The sequence below is a fragment of the Onychostruthus taczanowskii genome, unplaced genomic scaffold (assembly GCF_017590055.1).
Source record: "Onychostruthus taczanowskii isolate IOZ18803 unplaced genomic scaffold, ASM1759005v1 scaffold89, whole genome shotgun sequence".
NCBI lineage: Eukaryota > Metazoa > Chordata > Aves > Passeriformes > Passeridae > Onychostruthus > Onychostruthus taczanowskii.
Genome location: NW_024506882.1, coordinates 1,897,597 through 1,923,322, shown reverse-complemented (window position 1 = coordinate 1,923,322; position 25,726 = coordinate 1,897,597). Strand labels below are relative to the sequence as shown.

Genomic DNA, 25,726 nt, shown 5'->3' with positions numbered 1-25,726 from the left:
TGAGGGGTGATATTTAATGCTTTGTGCTCAGCTCCAAAAGATAAAGCCCCTTGGGCTGGTGTGAACTGTGGGGTCATGGTGGGCAATCCTCCCTCACTCCCCACAGCTACCTGCAGGAATTCACGGAATCCAGAGGTTTGGAAAAAGCTTTAAAGCCCTCCCGGTCCAAGGCAGGGCCACCTGCAGCAGGAAAGTGTCCAGGTGGGTTTGGGATGTCTCCAGAGAGGGAGATTCCACTCCCTTCCAGGGCTTTACCTCCCTCATGCAAAGCTCTTCCTCGTGTTGGGGTGGAACTTGTGTTTTGGCTCATGGCCATTGCTCCTCGTCCTGTCGCTGGGCATCACCGGAGAGAGCAGCACCATCCTCTGATAGCTCTGAGGGGTTCTCTACGCGTTAGCGAGATCTCTTCTCTGTCTTCTCCAGCCTCACCAGGCCCTGCTGCCGCAGCCTCTCCTCATCAGGGAGCTGCTCCAGACCCTCCATAAAACCCCACCCCACAGCGCTGCCCTGCTTCCCCCTAAGTCTGCTCCCGTGCCTCCCTCATGATGCCCGGGCACCACCGCCGCAGGGAGGGCAGGGCTGTGGGACCGCGGGGCGTGAGGGGGAGCTGAGAGCCCCAGGGCGAGATGGAGAGCGGGCGGGCAGGGGGACGAGCCCCGTGAGGCAGCGTGGGCAGGGCTGCGGGAGCCCCGTGAGGCAGAGCGGGCAGTGAGGCGGGAGCCGCGGGGCGTGAGGCGGGCAGGGCTTCGGGAGCCCCTTGGCGTGAGGCGGGCAGAGCTGCGGGAGCCCCGTGAGGCAGAGCGGGCAGTGAGGCGGGAGCCCCTTGGCGTGAGGCGGGCAGAGCTGCGGGAGCCCCGTGAGGCGACAGCCGCGGGGCGTGAGGCAGCCAGGGCCGCGACAGCCGCGGGGCGCGAGGCGGAGCGGGCAGGCGGCGGGAGCCCCGTGAGGCGGAGCGGGCGGGAGGCGGCGGGGCGGAGGGAGGGAGGGAGGGGAAGGCGGCTCCGCACAGCCAAGATGGCGGCGGTGGAGCTGGAGTGGGTGCCCGAGACGCTCTACAACACGGCCATCTCGGCCGTCGTGGACAGCTACGGGCGGGCGCGCCGCCGCGACATCCGCTCGCTGCCCGAGAACATCCAATTCGACGTGTACTATAAGGTACGGCGGCGGCCGAGCGGGGCCGGGCCCGGTCGGGCCTGCGGGACGTGGAAGGAGAAGCGGCCCGGGGGGCGGCCCGGGCCTGGCCTGGCCGGGGGCGCGGGGCTGAGGGGGTCTCACCGGTGTCGGGCGCGGCCCGAAGGACGGGCCTGGGGCTCAGGGCCTGTGGGGCTGGAGCAGCGGCGGCTCCCGGCTCCGGCCGTGCTGGGGCCTTGTGGCTGCCCCCGGGAGCCGCCCCGAGGCCGCGGTGAGGGGCTGGGAGCCCCCGAGGGGGACGCGGGGACGGGGCCTGGCCTTGGGGGTCGTGAGGGGAAGGTGCTTGTCGCCATTGGGGAGCGGTGCGGGCAGGATGAAGCCAAGCTGGCTGTGCTGGAAGATGTTTTTTCCTTTTCCCCTTTTTTTTTTTTTTTTTTTTTTGTAATAATGAATTGGACACGGTGATGTCAGTGGTTGAGGGAGCAGTTTGCCGTGGTCTAGTATAAATGAGCTGGTGGGAGCCAGATGGAAAGAACTGACAGTTGTTTAATGCTGTAGTTTTATTAGCATTAAATTATTCCTTGGTGAAAGGGCTGCTTCTCGTTCAGCTGCCCCTGGAATATACGGATTTGGTGTAAAAGGTGCACTGAGATGGTCCATTAATTTCTTATTGTCCACTAAACAGGCATTTCATTCATGTGCAGGAGCAGCTGGAAATGAGCATTCATCTGGGGAGAAACAATGTCTGTAAAAACCCCCAAAAACCTGTGATGAGGAATAACCCTCCTTTCCTCTGCCTGCAAATTTCTGAAAATTTAGGAGTTTTTAAATGAAGTAAATCTTTAATCTAATCTTTATCAACCAGGTGTAATGACCCATCATATACATGGAGAGTAGCAGTGTTTACTGGAGACAGGGAAATTGCTTTTCTAGCGTTGAAACAGGCATGTACATTTTCTGTGTCCTGGTTATTTCATGTCTGCCTTAGGTGGTAAGAAGGATGGAAACCCATTTTTATGACATATGAGCATGCTCACAGATAATGATGTGATTGACACATCAGCTAAAGGCTAGAGATACGAAAATCACCATGTGGAAGAATATTTTGGGGGTGACTTTCAGCTGTTAATAAGTGTGGCCATTGACAAATAAACTTCTTTGGCATTGCCCGTTCTCATGCTCATTCAGGTGAGAGGATGGTGGTCTGTGTTTTTTAAAAGCTTGAAACAAAACCTCCTTCTGATGATTGAAATGTGCAAGGATGTGTGATTCCCAGCTGTTTAAGAGCTTATCTGTAGGTGAGCTTAATAGATCACTGATTTTTTATGCTTTTATTAGTGGTTGCTTTGAATCAGGTTCACGTGGAGTGGATCCATGCTGAAGAAGATCCAGCACATCTGATTTCTGAGGAGACTCTCCAGCATGTTTCTTCTGCTGGAGTACTTGGGTTTGTCATCTTGCTGGGCAGGTGATGATAAAGGTGATAAGTGCCTGTCCCTGAATGGTGTTTGTGTTGTAGGGGCAGCACAGCTGCTGTTAATGACAGCAATTGCATGGAATCACAGACTGGTTTGGGATGGAGGGGCCCTGTCTGCACATCTCATTCCATCCCAGCCATGGGCAGGGACACCTCCCACTGTCCCAGGCTGCTCCAAGCCCTGTCCAGCCTGGCCTTGGACACTTCAGGGATCAAGGGCAGCCACAGCTGCTCTGGGAAACCTGTGCCAGAGCCTCACCCACCTTAGACATCTTTTTCTAATCTCTAATCTAAACCTGTTCTCTGTCAGCTTGAAGCTGTTCCTCTAATTTCTGTGCTTCACAACAGGAGTTTTTGAGCTGTGTGAGGTGCACTGATATTCCTCTTACCAAGCCACATCTGTGGGATGTCCTCATGCAGAATAAACCAAACTGGGCCATGCCTGCAGTGTGTGTTCTGTGGCTGTGAGAGTGGGCTGGGCTTCCATGTCCTCAGTGTCACCTTTCCCGTGGAGAACACCCAATGTGGATGGGGCCTGCAGTGACCTGGTCTAGAGAATGGATCCCTGCCCTTGGCAGGATGGAACTATTTCAGCATCCCTTCCCTCCCAAACCCTCCTGTGAGTCTCTGTGCACCTGTAGAACGCTTGGTGACTGGTTCTTGGGTCTCTGTGTGGACACAACAGAATCAAAAGTGTCATTTGGGGTAGCTGAATGAGGTTAGGCTGGGGACAGCATCCCTCTCACAGTGTGTGTGGTGCTTGTTTTGCTGCTTTGGCTCTGGGTAGTTATTTTCAATATCAGGTGGATATTAAATCCCAGTAAGTCATAGTGAGCCATATTCCATATATCCTGACCACTGAGTTCTTTAAAGTAGAATTTCCAAAGCTATTAACAGTCTTTGGAGTAAGACAGACTAGAAGACTTCAAAATATTTGACTACATGGTGTTTGTTGCTGCTGTGTTGGAGGGTGTCAATTGTTTGTTAGTATCCTGTATTACTTGCATTTTGTCATGAGTAAAAGGACCAAAAAATGTTTCCAATCTTTCATATAACTTGTAAGTCATAGTTTTTTTTATCTAGGTATTAGTCATGGTTTGTGGTGCTTGAGAAACTGCCACTGATTTTTGCAAAAAAAAAAAAAAAGGTGGTACCAGTCAGATTTTGTTTTGATCTGTGAATGTTAATTGTCTGTAGCTATACAAAAATGTTTTCATCATAGTCATTGGTATTAACACTTAACATTTGCCAGGCTTGCCCAGGTTTGCCAACATGTCTAGGTTGATTCTGAAGCTGGAGGTGAGATACCCCAGCAGAGACAGTCAATGTGCTGCTATTTCACAGGAAAAAAATACCAGCAGTGTCTTGGTGTCCCCAGGACACCCTCTAGTCCAGGGTTTGGCTCTATTGTCATAACTTACTGCCTTTATTTCCCACTCCTTAAAAAAACCAATTTGTTTTACCTCTGCATCTTCTAGGATTGATAGCTTCTGGGACATGCTTATAAACCTGAGTGGGGAATGGATCTGGGATGGCTGCAGGATGTTCTTGTGGCTTTGGTAAGGAGCTGCAAGGTGACAGGAGCAGGCAGCTTCCTCATACTGAGCATATCTATCTCTCTGGAGCATTCTCAAACAGTGACTAAAGCTCAAAACAAGGCACTATCAAATAATGATGATTGTGGTAAAACAACAAACCTGCTCTGCTTCAGCAGGGTATCACTGCATATCTCTTTTTTTCAAGCACTGGTTGACTTTTCCTTGCAACCATTAGAAAATTAAGAGGCAGAGCAGGATGCTTGTGAGGATTTCCTGGAAATTTCCAAGCCTAGGTTTGAGCTACAAAATATTTTAAAGTCTTATTAATAATGACAGCTGTATTTTGAGGAGCTTAATAACTAGTATTGTTACAAGTAACACCTGCCTCTGGGGGGGAAAAAATAAAAATGTGCACACATCATACTGTATTGGTTGTTTGCCAGGTTTGTGTGTATCCTGGTTGGGCTTTTTCCTGGTTAAACTAGTTAGATTCTGTTGCTTAATTTTTTTTTTTATTTTGGGGGGGGGATGATGAGAGAGAGGGTGTGTAGGTTTTAGAAGCCAAAGAAAGAAATATGCTGGATCTCATATAACTCAGACTCAGCATATGAGCAAAATGCCAAAATTGTGTATTTAAAAGTAGTGACAGCTGGAATAAACTGCAAGTGCAAAAAAAACCCAACAAACCCAAAACTAAAGAACCCAACCAACCAAAAAAAACCACAGCAAAATCTCTGAAAAATCAACTTCTTATATTCTGTAGTTTGTTGGGGTGAGGATAATGTTTTGTGGGAGGGTGTTCCTATAAGAATCAAGGCTGTTGGCAAAGTCAGGTTTTGAACTCTCTAGTCAGTGTCTTGTGCAGATTTCCTTTCTTCCCCCTGTGCCTCTGCTTTGTACTCTTATTTTGCATAATTATCTTGTGACTTGGTTTTCAAGGTGCTTTGCTGCTTTAGTGTTCTCTGTCCCAGGTATTTGTGGCAGTTGCACAGTGCCAGCCTCATCTTGGACTTGGATTGTTTAACAAGGAGTTTCATCCCATGCTCATTCTCCTTTTGGAATGGCTTTTCTGGATTGTGTGTTTCTCTTTTCTTCCAATTGATTTTTCTTGAAAATAATTTGTTCTTGGAACATTTTCTGGTGAGCTCATTAAGCACAGGAGCAGTTGGAGATGACATTGATTTGGTTTCTGTCACATTTAGGTATTCTTTGAACCAAAGAAATGAACAAGCAGGAATTTGCTGACTGTTGACAGCAAGCAGCAGAACATCCGTTCTCTGCATTGCAGCAGAGGTTGAGTTTACTGATGGAGAATCATTACAAGCACCATTTCTGTCCATTAGAATATAACAAGCTTTTCCCAAGGTTTCAGTCTCCAGGGGCTTTGATGAGAGGGAGCAGGATGAACTCCCCCTGAAATGAAGTGTGGCTGTGCTGCTGCTTCAGTTCTGAGCTTCCCTGCCTGGGAAGTACAGCCAAGGTCACAACACAGAGTGTGAGGCAGGCAGAGCATCCCAGAGCTTTCTGAGGGGCTTCTGCTGTGAGCTCACAGAGACTGGACTGCCCTGCTCCTGCTGTGCTTTAGGGGTTAGCAATTAAATGTGTGTGTGGGAAGCATGATGATTTCACACATGTACAACCTCTCTGTCACCTGGCAGGAGCAGAGTGTGCAGCAGGGCTGCACTGAATGCTGCTGGCCTTCAATCAGATCCTTCTAGCACCTCTTCAATTAAAGCCTCACAGTGAGGGAGAATCATTACCTCATGAGTTTTTGCTGGTTATTATTATTAACACATGCCTTATTTCTACAGCCTAAATTTAGATGTGAACTGAACTGTCTTTCCTTGTTATGTCTTTACTGGTTTGAAACTTCTTGCCTTCTAACGTGTACTACTCAGACTGCCTTTTTTTTAACCTCTAAACATAACTGGGTTATGTTTCCTCATCCTGATATCTTTCAACCTCCCTACCATTTCAGTATCCTTATTGAGTCTGAAACACCAGAACTCATCATAATTGAGATAATGAGGTCACATCATGAACAGAGGTGTTGAGCTCCTGCTGAACAATAATTCCTATTTCCACTTCATTTCCTCTGGGTTGATTGAGCTCCAGGCAGGCTGGGTTTTCCCAGTTCCTGAGGAGAATCACACATGTGTGAGGCTCAGACTTTGTCTCCCTTGTGGAACACAAACTCTGCTGCTCTGGCCCAGAGAGCAGAGCAGGTGGGAACATTTGGGGTGTATAAGCATTGGCCTCTAGAAATTGTCTCTGAATTCATGCTAGTTCAATAACATTGGTTTTGTCTTGGTTATTTATTTGATTGAGTTTGTACAGATCAGCCTGGTAGCTGGAATTGTGCTTTCCAAGGAGAGCTGGAATTTATTTTTTTTAATGCCTTGATCCATATCCAGTAGAATCTTGTCCAGAGGGTTTGTAGATGATTTTGAAATTGGTTTAAAAGCATGGAATGTACCTAAATTTTGAACTGGTTATTTTTGGTAACGAGTCATTTGTCAACAGATTGACAAATTTGAACTGTTGACTCAGGAAAACTTTCTCCTTCCTTGCTGAGTGGGGAGGGAAGATGTGCTTTTTATTGCTGTGGTTTCAGCCCAACGTTTTTCCCAAATTCTCCAGTCTGTTAAGTACACTGTCCTTCCCCAGTCTGGCCTGATACTCCATATGACATTATTAGGCATTACAAAACATCCTGGGGAGCTTCTTGGATTTCCTCTGTAATTCTTACTGAAATATCCATGTTTTTCAATCCTCTTCCAAACTGGAGCAACAGGAGCATATTTTTCAAGTTGCGTCGTCTTCAGTTCCTTTTCTAGAGGATCCTTGTACAGCTGGCTGGAATTAACCCCCATCTGCTTTAAAAGATGATTTTTAAAAATATTTTTATTATGTTTAGAGAAAGGTTGGTTGGTTGTTTTTTTAGCTTAATCTACCCAGAGAGAAAGACAAGCACTTTAACAGAAAGATGATGTAATAATCAAGTTACAAGTTAATGTCATTAATATGTTCAGTTGGGGACACCACAATGTGCAGCTTTTGTTACACACCCACCTGGACATGCTGTTCAACATTCAGCCTTAGATCCTAAGAAGGGCTGTGGTGAGTTTCTCACAGCTGTGCACAACAGCTGGATCGGGCATGGGTATAATAATCCACCTGTATATTAAATTTATACCTGTCCTCAGTGCCAGAGCTCATGTGTGAGCTGATGGAGTTGGGAGTCACCTTGCAGGCTTTGAGTCATTTTTCCATAGTTAAAGAAAAATAAATGCTGGTAGGTTCCAAATAGGTTAAGCTGGTGTCTGAAAGACATTTCTCTCTTCAGAACAGAATAGTTCTTTAGAAGTCCAAAGCTCTGTGTTCGTGTCAGGGCATGTTTTTCTTGAATCACTGTTTTGTTTTGTTTTCTTGTTATGTAGCAAGGCTGTGGTCAGGAATTCAGTCTCTCTGGAGCTTTAACAAGAGAATAATTTCTTCAGTCCTCCCAACAGCTTCTCAATGAGTGTTACTGGATCTCCTGGAATTACTTCACAGTTTGACATATACTCACTATTTCCATGTCAAATTTCGTTTGAAAAAATTGCTGTAACAGCCACAACAGTTCCAAGAGGCTTCCAGCTGAGTTAATTGCTCAAAATGTTTGCCAGTATGTCCGGGGGAAGGGGTTACAGGGATAGTAAAAGTCCCAGAGATGATGTATTTCAAGTTAGAGCAGTGAAACATTGCAGCTTGGACTTTGGGGCCTGAGCCAAACGTGACGTGTGCCCAAAATTAGTGATGTTCCAAAACTGAGGGTCCTGTGGGACCTTCCCCCTCCCTCCCACCTCACCAGGCCATTTACTCCTTGGCAGTCTCAGAATCTCTTGTACGAGGGATTCTCTCCTTACAAGAAGTGTTTATGTAACCTCATAAATACATAAATTTTTCAAGTCTTACTATGGTTAATTTTTGATAAACCAGGAATCTCTGGGATTTTGGGTTGGTACTGCAAGGTAATAGGAGGAGTGATGATGCTGTACTCAGCCCTGTGAAACCTGATAGTGTTTTTGCTTGCCTTAAATCCTGCTGCAGTGCTTTGGGGATGTCTGAGCTTCCTCCAGAAACGACCTCCTCAATTATTGATGGCATGCCCACCTTCACTCTGGGCATGGAACACCAGGCAATTTAAACAGCTGCTTTTTGGGGTTTTTTAACTGCAGAAAGTATATTTTAGGTTTTATAGAGCATTCACTATGAGACAGCTGTGCTGAAGGAATGAGAACATTTAACCATGACTGTAGCTTTTAAATACAGCAGGCTGGCTGTTCCTTCAGTGCCAGAGAGAATCCAGCTCCAGCAGGAGCTCTGATCCCTTTGAAGTGCAGGGACACGCTGCTTTATCTGAGCAGTAACTTTGCATGCAAACTTGCTCTGGTTTTTAAAATACTTCCTTTTTTTTTTTTTTTTCATGTTCCCTCAGCAAAATAGATAACGAAGAGGAAAACATTCATTTCTGGCAATTGACATTATTAGGTCAAAGTATTTTTGAAGTTTTTTTTGTAGGTTGTGTTGTTAAAATAACACATTTGCTGTGCTCTAGAGCCAGTGTTGTGTGTTTTTATAAGAAGAGTTGACTAGAACTAAATTTCTGGCTGGAGATGTTCTCACATGCTGTGTTTGGAATATTAATTCATCAGCTCCCAGTGTTTGTGGAGAAAAAGGTGAACCAGGCACCAGATGCTTATCACTGGAAGCATTTGAAGGCATTATTAAAACTGGGAGGAATATTAATGTTTCCATTTAAGCACTGCTGGTGCCTGTGGCAGGTGTGGAGTGCTGCTTCCTTAGGTCATATGCCCCTCTGTGCTCACCTGTGGGTCAGGGCCTTTAAGATAATGGGAATTAATAGTTCACAATGGATTTCTGTGACGTTTATTTGCACAGTCCCTTTGTACCTGTGTAAATCCATGGCATTTATAGCCTGATGTGGCAGAACCTGACCACGCACTGCACAGACAGCTGTCTATGGTTTGTTGTGAGCAGCTCAGCTGATAAATTTGCTTATCTGCAGGCACAAATCACTGTGGGCATAAAACAAGCCAGTGCTTTTAATAAATGCACGAACAGGCTCCAGTTTTCCCATTTACTGCTGGGGGAGTCACCTCTGGAAGCTCAGGTGTCAGTGGGGAGGGGCTGGTGCCTGTCTGTAGTGCTGCTATTGGTGAGTGGCCCCTGCAGAACTGGTGGGTTTGGGTTTATTTTTATCTGATATATTTGCATGGCTACATCCTAGTTTATGTGTCATTTAAACATGTTCTGAAAGCGTTTGGTATCAAAACTGTTAATTGTATTTGGCTTGGATTTGTAGCTCACATGTGGCAGCGTTTTGGTGTTGCAGGAGGGCACAAACACCTGGAAATACATCCTTAGATTAAAAAAAAAACCTTGGAACCATCTATGCACCTCTGATAGCTCCGTTTTTAACACTGAAATTGTGCTCCTGAGGTGAAATCTTCTGTTACATGGACTTATTTGAGCCTGCTGAATTTCAATGCTTTAAAGTCCAGATTTCATCTTAAGTTATCTCTGCTAGTAAGCTGAGTTTCCCAGAAAAACTCGATTTTGCATATTAAAAGGTAAATTTCCCTGTTTTTTTTTTTTTTCAGCTTTACCAACAGGGCCGCTTGTGCCAGCTGGGTAGTGAATTTTGTGAACTAGAAGTTTTTGCAAAGGTGCTACGAGCTTTAGATAAAAGGTGAGTATCTTAACAGATCAATAATTCTCATTTCAGCTCTCAATCTCTCCATCTAGGAAGAGACGTTAAAAAAAGGCACAAACAAGAAAAAACAAACGATGCAAATCCCCCCCCAGTTGCTCAACACCACAGAGTCCCTGGGAGCAGCAGTCACAGCACCCATTTGCTGCTGACCTAGCAAATCCTGAGGGACGCTGATAGGATTGCCCCAGTTTGCAGAGTTTTCCTGCCATTAAATACTCCAGTTTGTGGAGTTACAGAACTTGACTGTTTTAGATCAGGTTCTCTGTAACCGGGATGAGCTCCGAGTCCCACCCACGGTGTGTGTGATGTTAATGGAGCCATCGCTGCTCGTTTGTCCGGAGTGCTGGGGCAGGGACGGGGGTTGGAGCTCCTCCCCGGTGGCTCTGAGCTGGAAACGCCCTCTCCCAGTTGGGATCCTGTGAGGACAGCTTGTGTGCGGCTCCCACGGAGGGTGTCCCTTGGTGGGGATCGCCCAACGCCTGGGATCCATCAGCCACAGCCTCACAGGAGGGCTTGCACTGATCTGCTGTGGGTTTGAGGGAGGCTTGGGCTTGATTTCTGACCTTGGAATTCATGAGAGCCAGCTGACTGCTTTCAAACCTCTGTGTGTAACCAAACTCTGCTCCTCTTTGTTGCAGACATCTGCTCCATCACTGTTTCCAGGCTCTGATGGACCATGGAGTCAAGGTTGCTTCTGTCCTGGCCTATTCCTTCAGCAGAAGGTGCTCCTACATTGCAGAGTCAGATGCTGCTGTGAAAGAAAAAGCAATCCAGATTGGATTTGTTTTAGGTAACTGCTGCTCGTGGGCTCTTTGCTTTCTCTCTTGCAAGCTTCAGTTAATGTAACAATAATTTTTTCCTGTTAAAGATAGGCCTTTTAAAGAACTGTGTGTTTTGGAATGGAATTTTTAGAAAACTGCTTGGTGTCTTAAAAGAAATATATTGGATTTTAATATTAAAAAATGTATAGACTTTTTAGTTCAAACAGTTTAGGTTTAAAATTGGTTTGTAGATGTGATGAGGAATTTGCATTATTTTAGTGTGGGTAAGTTCTGGGGTTTTTTTGACAGAAATCTGTAGGAAAACTCTGTAATAACAAAAAAGCATCCTAAACCAAAGTATTATTTCCTTCAGCTTCTTACATTTCATCCTTTCCAGGCCTGGAGGGTTTGACCTTGACAGGATTTCTGTCTGTAGAAGCAGGTCCATGAAAAAAAGTGATCATCTTGCAAGACCTGAGCAAACCCTTTTCCTCCTGAAAACATTTTGCTCTTCAAATTGCTGTTTGTTGCTGATTTTTGCAGGGGGGTTCCTGTCAGATGCAGGCTGGTACAGTGATGCTGAGAAGGTTTTCCTTTCCTGCCTTCAGCTGTGCACCCTCCACGATGAAATCCTTCACTGGTTCCGTGCTGTGGAGTGTTGTGTGAGGTGAGCTCACCTTGAATTCCCAGGAAACCTTGGAGCCATCCAGCTCCAGGTGCTCCTTTAGTGTTCTGCTGCACCAAAACACTTTCCTGGCTAGAGCTGAAGATCAGGTGCTTGTTTTACACTAATCCCTGGATTTTCAGCTTCTAAGTTGGCAGCACAGTACAATGGATTAAAAAACCCAATGTTTTACTGTCCTGTGTAATCTCATGGGTAACACTGCTGGATAATAACAGTGGTCCAGCAGTTCTTGTTTCCCAAGGATTTTTTCATGTGAAGAAATGTTCTGTGTTGAACTTTGCTGAAGTTCTATTTATCACAAAGAGAGTTTGCCAAATCCAAATGCAAACAGAATAGATACAATTGAGCAGAAATAAAGGCCAAACTTGCCTTTCCTGATTGCAGATCCAGTGAGTTCTCTTGCTCCATGCTGACTGCTTAGCTCTGGGTCTGGGTGAAGATCTGGGTGTCCAGTTCCTGTGGGCACCTTTAGCCACAGCTGAAAACATTTGGAAAAGTTTTCTTTTTTGCTGTTAGAGTTTTGAAGCTGCCTTTTTCCTCAGGGCCTGCAGAGGTTCACGTTTCATTGACAGAGGCCTCTGTTGCTCTTCCCCTGTGTGTTGAGGTGTGATGAACTGCAGGCAGGAGCTGGCTGGGTTTTGTTGCTCTCACCACCACCAGGCTGTTTTTGCACACTCCAGATGTGCCCATGGGCACCTGAAGGCTGCTGGGTAGAGTTGAAGTAGGGTTATTTATTTTTTTTTTAGCTGCTCTAACAAAGAACAAAGCATGTGCTGTATTTATCTGAATGTAGAGCAAAACTTGTTTGGAAAGCTGCTCCAAAAAAAGCCCAGCATCTTGGTTTATGGTTGGGCAAACACGAAGAGTAAAGAGGCTTTGCCAAGAGCTGCTGATGTCCTGTGCCAGCCCCAGGGCCATGGCAACACTGCTCTGCCTGGTTCTGCTGGCTGGCATTCCAGAAATGGTGCCAGGAGCCTGGGCACACGTATCCAGCTTCCTGGAACTGGGGAGTGATGGATATAGAGCCACAGTTACTGCTTGGTCCTTTGCCTTCTAATTAATCTAAAAAAAGTTTTCTCGTTGCATCAAGCTCTTTGGCAAGCTGGAGAAGTTGCTTAAAAATAACTGTCACCTTCTCCAAATAGAAATGAAAAGAAGGGAAAGAAAGGGAGGGAAAAAAGGGAGCTGTCTCTGCTGGATAGTAGTTGGAAAGGAGATTTTCATTCTGTGCTGGAAGAAAGCACCCTGTGTTAGAATGAGTCCTTCTGAGCTGGGGTGTTGGCTCTGTTTGGTGCAGACATCCATTGTTCCCTGGGGAACTCTGCTGGGACATCACCAGCAGGGGCACTGGGAAATGTTCTGGCATCTCCCAAACGCTCAGCATCTTTGGTTTGGAGTTGTGTCAACCTGAAAGAACTCAAACACTTTGGGAAGGGCTAAATCTGTAAAATCTGAACACCTTTGTGTGGCAGAGAGCAGTCATTAGACTCAGTTTACTGCCTTTCAGCTTGAGAGTAAATGGTGTTGTTACCAGCTGATCCCACTGCAGGAGGCTCACACTGAGCTTGCACTGCAGCTGGGGGGAGTTTTAAGGAAACAAAATTCAAGTCCAGCTTTTGAAAGTATGACACTTTATTTGGCAAGTCAGACCACTGGGAGTTGAATTAATGCATTGCAGAATTAATAGAACACAGTCGAAAAATGTGTGAAGTTTTGTGTTATTTAAGCACAACTTGGCGTTTCCTTGTCCTGGCAGTAGTGAATTCTGTGGAGAAGCTGGGGAGGTGTGAGGTTTCTCTGAGCTTGTACCCTGCTTTTCTGGGGGTGTGGTGCTCCTTTTGGTTTGCCTTCTCTCATTATTCTGTGTTGAACAAAGAGGTACAAGTGCATAACACAAATACGTGGTTCTCCCACTTCATTGTTGCACGTTTGGCTGGTTCTTGGCTTGTTTTCTTCTGGTGGTTTTAGACTTCCTAAGCTGCTGTGTTGGCTCTGACAGACTGAGTTTGTTGGGGGAGGTTAGTCCCCAAAAGCTGTTATTGCAGACATCAAAGGAGGTTCAGAGCCATTAGCATAAACGTCCTGAGGCCTTTTCTCTTCCTCTTGGCTTTATCTCCTAAGATTCCTTTGGATTAATAAAGGATTTTTTGTTACTCAGAACTGGATCACATAAACTCTGCTTATCCTAGAGGATTGGCTTGGGTTTAGCTTGGGTTTTGGGGAGATTTCTTTGTTTCTAGACACTATCACTGAAGCATCCAGACACTGGATATGATCTTTCCCAGGAGCTTATCTAAATTGCAGTGCTATCCTCACTGGTTTATTCCATTACATGGGATTTGGGCTCCGTGGTTTTGATGTTGCAGAGCAGCTCCCAACTGAATGGTGTTGGCAAAATGGTTTTTTCTCTTTAGGAAAACTGCTTACTTAATTCTTCTCTCATTTTCTTTATAATGCCTGTTTCTTGTTGCTGGAATGTTCCTGTGACCAGGCACACAATGCACTTGTACTTCGTGTTTAGTTCTGGGGCTTTATTTAAGGAGAAATGTGGGTGTTGCTTTTTGCTGTCTGTTGTTGAGCCACAGTGCTGTTTCCCACTGGAGAGGGGGAATTTGTGTAGCTTTTGCAGGGTTTTGAAGGGCTTTTCTTTTGATGTTCTCTTTGTGCAGCAAATCCACATCTGTCATGTGCCAGCCTTCAGGCCCTGCTTAGGAAAATGGAAACTTTATTTCCTTTCTTGTTACTGTTGGGGTTTGGTGATGCATTTGGGTGGGAAACAGAGGGACAGTGGTGGACAGGAAGTTCACAGGATGAGCTGTATCACTGGGAGAATGGCTGCACAGCTTAAATCTCTATTTGGAGCAAGTGGAAACAGGTTTTGGAAAGAAATTGAGCAAAAATTTCACTGTTTACTCCTTCCCCTTTAGCAATTGATTGGCAGTTTTATCCCAATGTATGATATCAGGACTAAAATGCAGTTCCTGTACATTAACCCACGTAGTCAGAGTTTGAGCCTCTTTGCAATGCAGCCTCACACTGTGCTTCCCTTCCCTCTGTGCAGTTCTCCCTGTGCTGTGTTGCCCTGATTTCCCAAGCCTTGCCTGGTGTGTGCAGTCTGTTACTCACTGTCTAATGACACATTGCCAGCAGGGACAGTGGAGGTTAATGCACCAAAATTCCATGTCTGCTCCCTGGCAGGTGTTTGCCATGGAGCAGGAGCAGCTCTCCTGGCTGGGAATCCAGCTCTGCCCTTGGGGCTTGGAATATCAACACACACCCATTCCAAATGCACCTCGTTAAAGCCAGTGAGCATCAGCCTGCACTGATGCACAAGTTCTTTGGTTTTATTTGTAATAAGTGCCACAAGCTGGAACTGTTACTTCTCTGGAGAAGCAGGAGTAGGTTTCACCAGTGCTGGGTGTCACTGGCTGTATTTGAGTGTTGATCCTGCAGATGGGAAGGCAGCAGGATAGGAGAGGGAAGAGCAGAGGATGTTTGAGCTGTTGTCATCAATAAAATGGTCTCTCCTGGTGGAGCTGGTTCTCATGTGGAATGCATGTGGCTAAATCTTAGATGAGGACCTCCTCCAAGCCCCAAAGCACAAAAATGCTCACTTGGAGCTACTCAGGGTTTGGGGGAAAGTGCAGGGATGCAGGAAAATGAGCTGTGTTGTACTTACTGTGGCTGCTTTGGGAAGGAGGTGGAAGGGACTGTGTAGGGCAGGGCTGTGGGAATGGAATCTCATCAGTATTGGGAAGAGTGGATTTTATGGAAAATAACAACAAAGGCACCACACCAGAGTGATTCAATACAAAACTGTCTCAATAGCTGAAATCCTGTGGCATCTCCAGCAGGAAAAATTCCTGCCCTGTGCCCAGCTGTGTGTGACTGAGCCAGGCAGGGCAGTCCTGGCAGAGCCCCAGCCCGGGGGTGTCCCCGGGGAGATCCCTGGTGCTGCTGCAGGCAGAGGTTTCTCCAGCTCCCTCAGCAGCTCTCTCTGCATCCCCCAAGGTTGCTGCACGTTCGGAACGGGAACTGCAAGTACCACCTGGGAGAGGAGACCTTCAAGCTGGCACAGTCCTACATGGACAAGCTGGCCAAGCACGGGCAGCAGGCCAACAAGGCGGCGCTCTACGGGGAGCTGTGCGCGCTGCTCTTCGCCAAGAGCCACTACGACGAGGTGAGGCCGTGGGGGGCTCTCCTGGCACCTCTGCATGTGCCTCACTGGTCCTGGTTCTGCTCTCCCTGGCACCTGTGTGGCACTGCCAGAGCCATAATTCGTTTATCCACTCTTGTTTCCATGGATCCTTCTGTGTTAGTCTGTGGGCTCTTCACAGCACTCGGACCAACATGAACATACGTGTGTTACCTTGCCTGTATGTGTTGGTCAGCTGTAAATGAAATGTTGTAAAAGCTTATTTTAGTAATTGAAAATTAATAGCAGAACTTGGTTTGTTATACCCTGTGTGAAATGTAACTACTCCATAAACTGGTATTCCTTCAATCCCTAAGTGCACTGACAGGGTGTTGTCCTGCACAATGGGAATTGTGAGGATTGCTTAAAGATTATAAAATACCCTGTTCTGTCTGTAAAAGTAACTGTAATATTATAAACCTTAGATTAATATAAAAGACTTGCATATTCACTATTAACCTTAAAATGGATTTTTAACTCTGTCTTTTAAGACATAACAGGACAATTCATTACACACAACACTCAAACTGTGTATTTTAAATTTTGGAATGTAAATGACCAGCTTTTCAGAGGCAGATAATGACGTTCCAGTGTTGTGAAGTTCCAGCTTCCATTGTGTTGGTGTCTCTGTCCCACAGGCCTATAAGTGGTGCATAGAAGCCATGAAGGAGATCACAGTTGGGCTGCCTGTAAAAGTAGTGGTGGATGTGCTACGACAAGCATCAAAGGTGAACCTGAAATCTCCCCATTGCTCTCTGGGTACTAAATTGCTGCCAGGAAAGCTGAGGAGAGGTTGCTACCACCAGAAATCTCCTCAGGGGCCCTAAGGGTTTGTGTTTGTCTCAGAATGGATGGGGGAGTTTGTTTCTATTTGAGTCTTTCTAAAATGGAGTTGGAGTTACCCAGGGAACCCTTGTGACAATGTTAACCTGCAAACTTCCAGGGAAGGGCTCTGACCCCTCTTTGATCTGGACTAGGTACAGCACAATCCCTTCAGTCAGGCAGGATAAAATAAGAAGTTTATTAATGCTGTGCTCCTTTTCTTAAATAACCAAAAAGTCCTTTAATAACCACAATGGTATTTTGAAATTAAAGCCAGGGGTAAGTGTCTGGAGGGGCTGAGCTGTGAGTGCTCAGCTGCTCACCTGCCTCCCTTCCCCTGCCCAGGCCTGCGTGGTGAAACGGGAGTTCAAGAAGGCTGAGCAGCTCATCAAGCACGCCGTGTACCTTGCCAGGTAAGGGCCATTCCAGAAGAAACTCTTCTAAAATTGTGCTCAGCTGGCCTCAGTTTGTAATGGAAGTGTGTTTGTGCAGGGAGCATTTTGGAGCCAAGCACCCCAAATACTCTGACACGCTACTAGACTACGGATTTTACCTGCTCAACGTAGACAATATCTGCCAATCTGTTGCCATCTATCAGGTAAGCAGCAGGACTTTTCTCTTGATGGTTTTAATCTCCCAGATGCTGTAGTTAATTCATGGAGATAGAGAATAGTTGATTTCATTACTGCAATCATGATGTTTAAAAAAACCCCAAACACTGCCAGCTATGGGGTTTTGCTTTCTTTGTCTTCCTCTGACTCCTGTCTTGTATATAACTAGTGTCTCAAATATGTAGAGAATTTCAGAGGCAGTAGATTCATCATAGAGATGAATTTGGGGTTCTTTTTCTGTGTTAACTGATGAAATTGTGTTTTTGGAACCCTTGCAGACAGCGCTCGATATCCGGCAGTCGGTGTTTGGAGGTAAAAACATCCATGTAGCTACAGCTCATGAAGACTTGGCTTATTCTTCATATGTTCACCAGTACAGCTCTGGGAAATTTGACAATGCACTGTGAGTACAGCACACAGCAGCACAGTTAGTGCTGGAAATGAAGAAAAATATTCATTGCATTAATATTTCTAATTTTCATCAGTCAACTGCTGGCATACATAAACAGATCTGAATTTTTTATTTCAACTCTCTCAGATTCCATGCTGAACGTGCTATTGGCATTATCACTCACATTCTCCCAGAAGACCATCTCCTCTTGGCCTCTTCAAAGAGAGTTAAAGGTAGTTCCCTTTATTGTTTGAATAATTTGGGTGTGCTCATCCTTGTCCCTCCCAGGCAATGTAGCTTGAGTTGCAGAGGCAGCAGAGTTGTCTTTTTCAGTGGAGGTGTTTGTAGTCCTTGATGTTTGCAGCACAATTGTAAAATTAAAAAGAAAAAAAAACAAACCAACAACTTAGCCAGAGGAGTTAGAGTGGGGGGGTGAAATTACAGAATATAAGAATGTATTGGGAGCTTGACACAGCAGTTGGTGACAGCCACAAAGCCTGGTGGGCTGTGTCCCCAGGTGGGTCCCCTGGCTCTGAGTAACAGTTCCTGTCTCCTGCCCCCAGCACTTATCCTGGAGGAGATTGCCATAGACTGTCACAACAAGGAGACAGAGCAGAGGCTGCTCCAGGAGGCTCATGACCTGCACCTCTCCTCGCTCCAGTTGGCTAAAAAAGCCTTTGGGGAGTTCAACGTGCAAACAGCCAAACACTACGGCAACCTGGGCAGACTGTATCAGTCCATGAGGAAGTTCAAGGTAAGACTTCACTCCTGACCTAAAATGTGCAAGGCAGCTGAAATCTGTCACTACAAGTGAGGGGTTTCAATGTCCACAATTCCCAAGTTCAGTTGGTAGTTCTGTGCTTTATCATTCACCCCAAAAGCTTTGTGCAGAAATAATCCATGGAGATGGATGATGCCCTCAGTGGGTGACAGAGCTTGCTGCTGCTATCTGCTGATCCACTTCACTAAAGAATTTGGAGAACTTGGACTGTATTGAGCTTTGTTATTTTCTGCCCGTTACAAAATGCTACTGTTTGAGCTGCTGCGTAGTTAAATTTATTTAAACTAACTTTCCCCTCTTTTTGTGGGGTGGTGAGCAGTGTCTGACTGACCTGTGTGAATCTGGCCCTGACAGGAAGCAGAGGAAATGCACATCAAGGCCATCCAGATCAAGGAGCAGCTCCTAGGGCAGGAGGATTATGAAGTTGCCCTCTCCGTGGGCCATCTCGCCTCCCTCTACAACTATGACATGAACCAGTATGAAAATGCTGAAAAGCTTTATCTGAGATCCATAGCAATTGGTAAGTGACTACAGGAAACCTTTTAGAAAATAACTTGTTAATCTCTAGACAACTTTCTGTGGCTAGAACATAAGTGGAGAGTAAATTTTGAACATAAGTGGAGAGTAGGCAAATTTTGTTGGTAAAAATAACCTGATAACTCGGAGGCGGCCCGTGGAGATCTTACCTCTCAACTTGGTTTTTGTCTTGGGTTTCTCTAGGAAAGAAGCTTTTTGGTGAAGGATACAGTGGACTTGAATATGATTACAGAGGTCTCATTAAACTGTACAATTCCATTGGCAATTATGAGAAGGTGTTTGAGTACCACAACATTTTGGCCAATTGGAACCGGTTGCGGGACCGGCAGTTCTCGGTCACGGATGCGCTGGAGGACGTCAGCACCAGCCCCCAGTCCACGGAAGAAGTGGTCCAGTCTTTTCTGATGTCTCAGAACCTCGATGGACAGAGCAGCTAAGAACTTGGTCAATTTACCAGTTAAGGTTTTTTCCCCCAGGTTACAGGGGGAAAAGTCATACTGTGAAATCTAAACCATGTAGTTCTCTGGGGGCTGGAATTTGCGTTGAAACACTGGTCCAGTCTACTGAAGAGTGCCCATACGGATGAATGTGTGTTAAATTCCTCTCAGCATGTGTATGGCATGTTTAGTTCGGCTCACATTTTTAACTTGGTATTCCCAAAAAACCCCCTTCTTTCTCTCTTCTTTCAAAAGAAGCTACTTTGCAGAAAGTCTGCAAGAAAACATTAAATAAAACTGTTTGAGTTCAAAAGAGTTGCATTCTTATTACGGATGGAAGGTTTCATCGAGAGCTTTCTGCTGATTGACAGAGAGAACAAAAGCTGTACTCTGAGGAGCTGTAGGAGAAAGGTCTTGCTGCTGTATCATTGTAGCAAAGTTCATGGTAAATAGCCAGCAAAGGGAGGATGTGCTGGCCTTGGCTGCTGCCTTACCAAGAGAAGTGGCAAAGACCCACTCTGGAGAGCACCATCCGCTCATTGAGTGCCACCTGTGCTGTTGTGGATGCCCTGGACTGGACCAGTACAGATCCCATAGACCAGCAACCACAGTGTCCTCGGTGCCACCACCAGTGCTCCCCCTGAGCAGGACCAGGACACCACAGTGGACCAGCCTGCTAGAAACCGGTTTTGGACCAGTGGCTTTAATTTAATATTTCTGCCCCTGCATTCACTTTGACGGTAGAACTCTCATTTAGGTGTCTGATCAGTGCAAATGATATCCATGTGATAGATCCAGAGCTAGGAAGTGAATGGATGGTTTGTCTGTACCCAGTGAGCTTCTGCAGAGATTCCTGGCAGTGCCACAGCTCCACTCTGCTGCAGCCACTCCTCCTTTCCTCTCCCACGGGCTCTTTCTCTGCTCACAGAGGCCATACCACGTTTATACCAGTGAAGAGTTTTGTATTCCAATCCAGTTCCATTTTCTGTTTCTGGAGAACACAACTTACTGTACAGGTCGCAGGGGTCAGTGAAAAATGCCAAAAAGCACAACAGGTCCTTTTTTTTTTTTGTGATGCTTCATTTCTACATTAAACAAGAGTACAACCAGAAACCGATTCCTTACGTTAATTTACGAAGCAGAGCTCAGCTGTACAGACCCCCTGAGAATGCCTCTCTCACTAGCTTGTCTTAATTCTTCTTTTGGGGGCTGTGTGGTTGTGTGGGTTTGAGTTGTTGTTTTGGGCTTTGTTTTATTTCCTAATGTTGGGGAATATTTGAAAGTCTGTGTGACACAAACTAGAAGCGACTCGCTGCTGTTACCTCAGCTGTGCCCAGGGGCTGCCATTCTGTGGGTTCTGTCAGTTTGGGGGTTTCTCTCCCCCTCTCTTCAGGGTTTGTACCTTGGCTGGTTGCTGCTGGGGCTTGGCCAGCTCTTCCTGTGGGACTGGGACTGGATGTTCTGCTTGGGGTCTGGTTTTTCATTGGTTTATGGGGTTTGTGGCAGAGAAAGCTGCTGGATGATCTTCAGGGAAGAAATAGAGGTTTTGGACATGACTTGGAGCTTAATGGCTCTTCTAAGGAGTGAAATTTTACAGGCCAATAGTTCATATTCTGGTGCCTTCAAGTGGGTTTTTTTTGTGGGGGGAAAGGCTGGGTAATATCAACTTTAAAATGCAATGAGGTAATTAGTGAATGCAGATTAACGATTGCATACTTAGAATATCTTCACTGAGGTGAAAAGAAGTATTTGCATAAAACCCCCTGTGGTATTAGGACTTAACTGCAGTGTGTCTGCAACAGCTGCTCAGTGAAAATCCAACTTAGTTATGTGTGGATTTAAAATGTGATTTATTTATAGCAGTTTTTGTTTATGACTGTGTAGGAGCTACAGACAAATTCAGCTATACAAGGCAAAACCTTCTTCTCCCTGAATGTCCATGGCACTGACAAGTTACAAAGTTCTTACGAGTTCTTAAATCCTATTAAAAGGTATTTAAAGTTAAACAAAGTACATAACAGTGTCAGGACTTGGGCAGGAAAGTGGCTTGAAGCTGTCCTAAAGAACCTGAGTGCTTCTGTACTGCAGAAGTGTTGGAGCTCCTGGCTGGGTGTGTGGGTTTATCCTGACGTGGGCTGAGATCATTGACCCACTCTGTGTTCTTGGGGTCTCCAGCTTTTGCCTAAGGAACCCCAGAGCTGTGCTTGGGATGAGGAGCACTGTGTGACTGCACCAGTCAGAGGCACTGCTCTTGCTGCAGCCCTGCTGGGTCCCTGTGTGTGGTTTGCCTTAGCTCAGGGCAGCCTGGGCTGCTTGCTCCACGTCCCTGCGCTTGCTTTGTTGGTGGCTCCAGTCCCAGCTCTGGTGGCTGTTCCTCTGTGTCCTTCCCCAGAGCTGCCTCAGCCTGGTGCCTGCCCCGTGCATCACCTGGGCTGGCAGGAGGGGAAGGAAGGTCCTAAAGCTCCCTGGGAATGCCTTTGGCAGAGGACTTAGCCAGGGGCTGTTGTGGTGATCCTTGAGGGCTCCAGCGTGTTCCTCCTGTGCCTGCAGGGAATCCTGGCTGGGGCTGAGCTGCCCCTGCAGCTCCACCGGGCTGGGGCAGGTCCCTTCTGGAGCAGGGTGGCTGTGGCTGATTGCTGGCACTGCTGGGGCATGGGGGGTTGGCAGGATGATGCTGCTGCAGGGACAGCTCTGCTGCTGCAGGGACAGCTCTGCTGCTCCTGCTCAGGACCTGCATTTGTGGCTGGGACAGCGCAGAACTGACCCCGTGGGAGTTTGGTTCTGTGTCTCCCAAATGGAACTGTTGGCACCTGGAGCTGTCTGGGATGCTGTGCTGCTGCTTCTGTTGCTCTCTGCTCTCACAGTCTGTTTGGTGCTTTAGAGGAGTGGGAAGCTGCTGGGATGGTGCCAGAGGCAGGTAAAGGACTCGTTGGGGTGGATCTGGTAGCAAGACTCCAGTCCTGCCCCCTGTGCCCCAGCAGAGCTGGAAGCAGGGGCTGCAGTGCCCTCTGTTTCCCTGTGGGGTTTTCCAGCACCCGTGGCTCCTCTCTCCCTCCTGCCGTAGCCCAGGCAGGTTTTCCGTGCACAGCTGGGTCAGTTCTGGGGTGGGGGCCTGGCAGGTGGAACATCCATCCAGGAATGAGTGGTTGGCATTTCCAGACACACAACGTGCCCACGCAGGGGCTGTGTGGGGCTGGCAGTGAAAGGGCAGACCTGGGAGTGGCAGTCCTGTGAAATGCATCTTTTCCTTGAAGGTGAGTAAAGGAATCACCCCAGAGTCGCTGGGTGCAAGTGGTGAGCAGGGGTGTCACCTAAAGGTAAATTATTTTCACTATTGATGAAGTTGAACCCTCAATATTTTACTTTGTGTGAGGTTGTTTGGGTCAGTGAGGGCGGAGTTTGCTCGAGGTGCCATTGCTGCTTCTCGTGGTACAAAATGCACATTGAAGTTCATTCCCTTTTTCAGTCCTGAGTGTGGGAGAGCACAGGAAGGAAAACTGGCCGTGCCTCAAACGGGGGAAGCTGCTGGCAGAGCCTCCCTCGGGTGATGTGGAGGGGCTGGGCTCAGGCAGTGCAGGGCAGGTGCTGCTGGTACCAACCTCCCAGCAGATCCTTCCCTCTGCTGCCTCTGCAGAACCTGCTTTTGAAAACCTTACAAGAAAATTCCTGGCCAGTGTCAGTTCAAAGCTGCCTCTGCATTGTGGGGTGTGTTTGACACTCCTGGCCTGGGGCCCCTGAGCCACTGGGCCCTGGGAGGGCTTCTGGGAGAAGTGGGGAAATTTTCCTTTACGTAGAAATAAACTCCAATACCTGCAAAGAATTGGCAGCACTGGGAATGCTTTTGTCCCTAAATCTCAGGAACGTTTTGGGCAGTGACACAGGTGTCCCTGGTGGTGTAAAGTGTGTGCTCTAGGGTCTCGTATTCCACTACTCCTTGCAATCCTCGGTGTCTATAGCATGAGTGGCCTTAGTGAGTTTGTTGAAGTGCACATTTTTTTTTTTTTTCTTTTCAAAAGTAAATTTTAAGATGAAAAAGATATATACTATATAAATATATAGAGATATTTAGAAACTTGGTTTGTGGTGCACAAGTTCAGTGTTGGATCGCTAAATACTCGTCGCAGGTACCATATGTGTAACTTTTCTTTTCTGTATATTCCTTTCTGGGAAGCAATGTTGCCATGGTAACTACAACTTTACAATTTCTTTACTACTTAATGATGTGAATGAATTCTACATTTTATTGAATATTACCAGGTTCAGTACTATTTTTATACTTTATTGAACTACAGGGGATTTTAATTTAATAGCATTAAAAAAAAAAAAAAAAAGAAAAATATGTTGCTTGAACTGTATAACTGTATAAATTGAACTAATTACACAAACCCACCTCTAAACCACAATCTCCACCTGTAGTGCCACGTTCATTTATATAAAATATCTTGCTCATTACTAGACCTTGCAGCCCCCTCCCTGTGGTGTCAGGACGAAGGTTTCGTACCCCACTTCTCGCCGCCATCCTTTGTGCCCACGGAGCCACCCTATGTTTGTAACCAGCATTGTGATATTCTGTAACTGTATTGCTCAAATGAAATATTGACCTAATAAATAGAGTGTTCCTGCAGCCTGGAGTATCTGCAGTCAATTGGGTACAGCTTCCTTCCCACGGTGCCTGTGCTTGCCAGGAGAAGGTGGAATCAGTGGCTGCCTTTGGGGGTAAATCCTTACAAAAGGGATTGTGTTGGAACCTGTGCAGTGTGGACGTGGGAGGGGGAGCCTGTGGTGCTTGCAGGGTGTGGATCCTTCCCAGATCCTTCTCTGCTTCTTAGTTTTTCCCCCCCCCCTAAAGTAGCCATGGGAAGACAAATTCTCTCCTGCAAGTGTGTGCTGGCACCCCACCTTGTGTGGCTGCCTGAGCTCAGAGTGGGTTAAAAGTCAGCATTTCTGGGGTTTTTATTTTAAGCCATCAGGTTTGTGTGACCTGCAGGTCCCAGCTCTGCAGAGGACTCCCCTTGTCTCACAGGGCTGAGATTTCCATTTTTCAAGGCAAAATGCCCTGGAACACTCCCCTGGCTCAGGCCAGGGCCAGGCTCACGAGGTGACCCCAGAGTCCCTGGGGCTGTGGCAGTGCCAGCTCTGCTCCTGTAGCCTGAATTCCATGAGGGAAATGGATATCCCTGGCTGGCTCTGTGTGCTCCTGCAGCTTTCTCAATTCTTCCCCAGGGAAATGACAACTGGGGAATGCTGGATCCAGAGTGCCAAGAAAAAGCCAACAACAGTAGACTCCAAAGTAATTGTGTTTGCTGGTGTAAAGGAGGAATTAACAGCAGCGACCCTGAAAGTTCTGCCCTGGTGAAGGGAAAACTGAGGTATGAATTATGCTGTTCTGCTGATTTTTGGGGAGTGCAAGTCCAGCTGCCTCTGCAGCTAAAATCTTGCAGCAGGAAAAGCAATCCCTGTAACATTGCATCCTGCAGCTTATTCCAAAGCTTTTCTGATCCTACTTGGAGCAGGAACCCCTGAAGGTGAAATCTTTCCTCTTTGCCCACGTCACCTGGTCAGGAAACTGAGGTTATTTTTGGCAGAGCTCAGTTTTCCTTGAGAGCTTTCCTGTCACTTCTAAGTCACCTCAAGTCCTGCTGGAAAATTTGTGGGATAATCCAAGTCCTCAGCAGCCTTGCTGAGTTCCCTCTTAAACCAGTGTGACACTTTGAGGGCAGACAGTGTTTTCCTGAGGCATCCACAGGCATTCCTACCCTGGGTTCACCTTTAGCTGGAGGCATTATTCTGTTATCCAGGGAAAATTCCTCAAGATCCAGGTCTGCACCACACAAGTGTCTGCTCTGCTGCCCTGGGAGGGTGAGACACAGCATCCTCCCACAGCCTGTCAAGGACAGGGCCAGCACACCCAGGAATCCCAGGCCCCTGGCCAGGTTTGGGGGTGGGATGCACATTTAAAAAGGAAATCTGTTGTCCTGGTTCTGAGGATGGTCCCCCAAAGGGGTCTAGGAGGGTTTGTTCTTGCTTGGTTCAGAGCTGAAGGCAGTAACTGAGCCCACCCTGCTGTCCCATTCCAGCAGGTGGGAGTGAAGGATCTTTGGGGATTTTGTTGGTCAGACTGAAAGATTTTTGGGACAAATTATTGATATTTCTGATGTTTCCTTAGAGCCTGTATTGAACCACGAACCCCAAAGCCCAGCCAGAGCCATTTAGAATCCCAGAACCATTCAGGTTGGAAAAAACCTTTGGGATCATCAAGCCCAGTGGTGATCCAGCCCTGCCAAGTGCCTGGAAGAGGAGTTTCTGCCCAGCAAGGAAAGGAGCAGCTGCTGCTTCCTCCCAAAGCTGCTCTGCCATGATTGGGGTTTATACAAGAGGAATGATGGACTGAAGGTAGGTCTGGTACTTGCAGAGCCCTAATCCAGTCTTGGTGTTGATGCACAACTCTTAGGGATCTCCAGGATCATCATTAATAACATCCTGTGGTCTAAAAGAACAGAATTTCCATTTGGCTGGGCTGGAGCTTGTTGCTATGACACTGCAAGTATTGCAGGACTTTGTGGTTCTGGGAAACCATGGAG

At 46.7% G+C, this 25,726-nt stretch overlaps 1 protein-coding gene across 1 annotated transcript; it reads left to right on the top strand.

Annotated features, from left to right (window-relative positions):
* The first annotated feature begins 996 nt into the window (after window positions 1–996).
* APPBP2 (amyloid beta precursor protein binding protein 2) lies at window positions 997–23,769 on the top strand. The gene is made up of 13 exons (XM_041425346.1): window positions 997–1,155; window positions 9,813–9,901; window positions 10,564–10,715; window positions 11,230–11,353; window positions 15,383–15,551; window positions 16,205–16,294; window positions 16,734–16,801; window positions 16,881–16,986; window positions 17,278–17,402; window positions 17,538–17,623; window positions 17,954–18,144; window positions 18,526–18,691; window positions 18,892–23,769. Exons 1-13 carry the CDS (start codon window positions 1,015–1,017, stop codon window positions 19,143–19,145), a joined length of 1,761 nt encoding a protein of 586 aa, XP_041281280.1. The 5' UTR covers window positions 997–1,014; the 3' UTR covers window positions 19,146–23,769.
* Window positions 23,770–25,726: the final 1,957 nt, after the last annotated feature.

Bases quoted from the DNA above. Each gene is read 5' to 3' on its own strand.
- APPBP2 (XM_041425346.1), top strand. From the start codon at position 1,015: ATGGCGGCGGTGGAGCTGGAGTGGGTGCCCGAGACGCTCTACAACACG. The intron at 11,354-15,382 runs GTGAGCTCACCT...GCATCCCCCAAG, and splicing joins GCTGTGGAGTGTTGTGTGAG to GTTGCTGCACGTTCGGAACG. The intron at 15,552-16,204 runs GTGAGGCCGTGG...TCTGTCCCACAG, and splicing joins CCAAGAGCCACTACGACGAG to GCCTATAAGTGGTGCATAGA.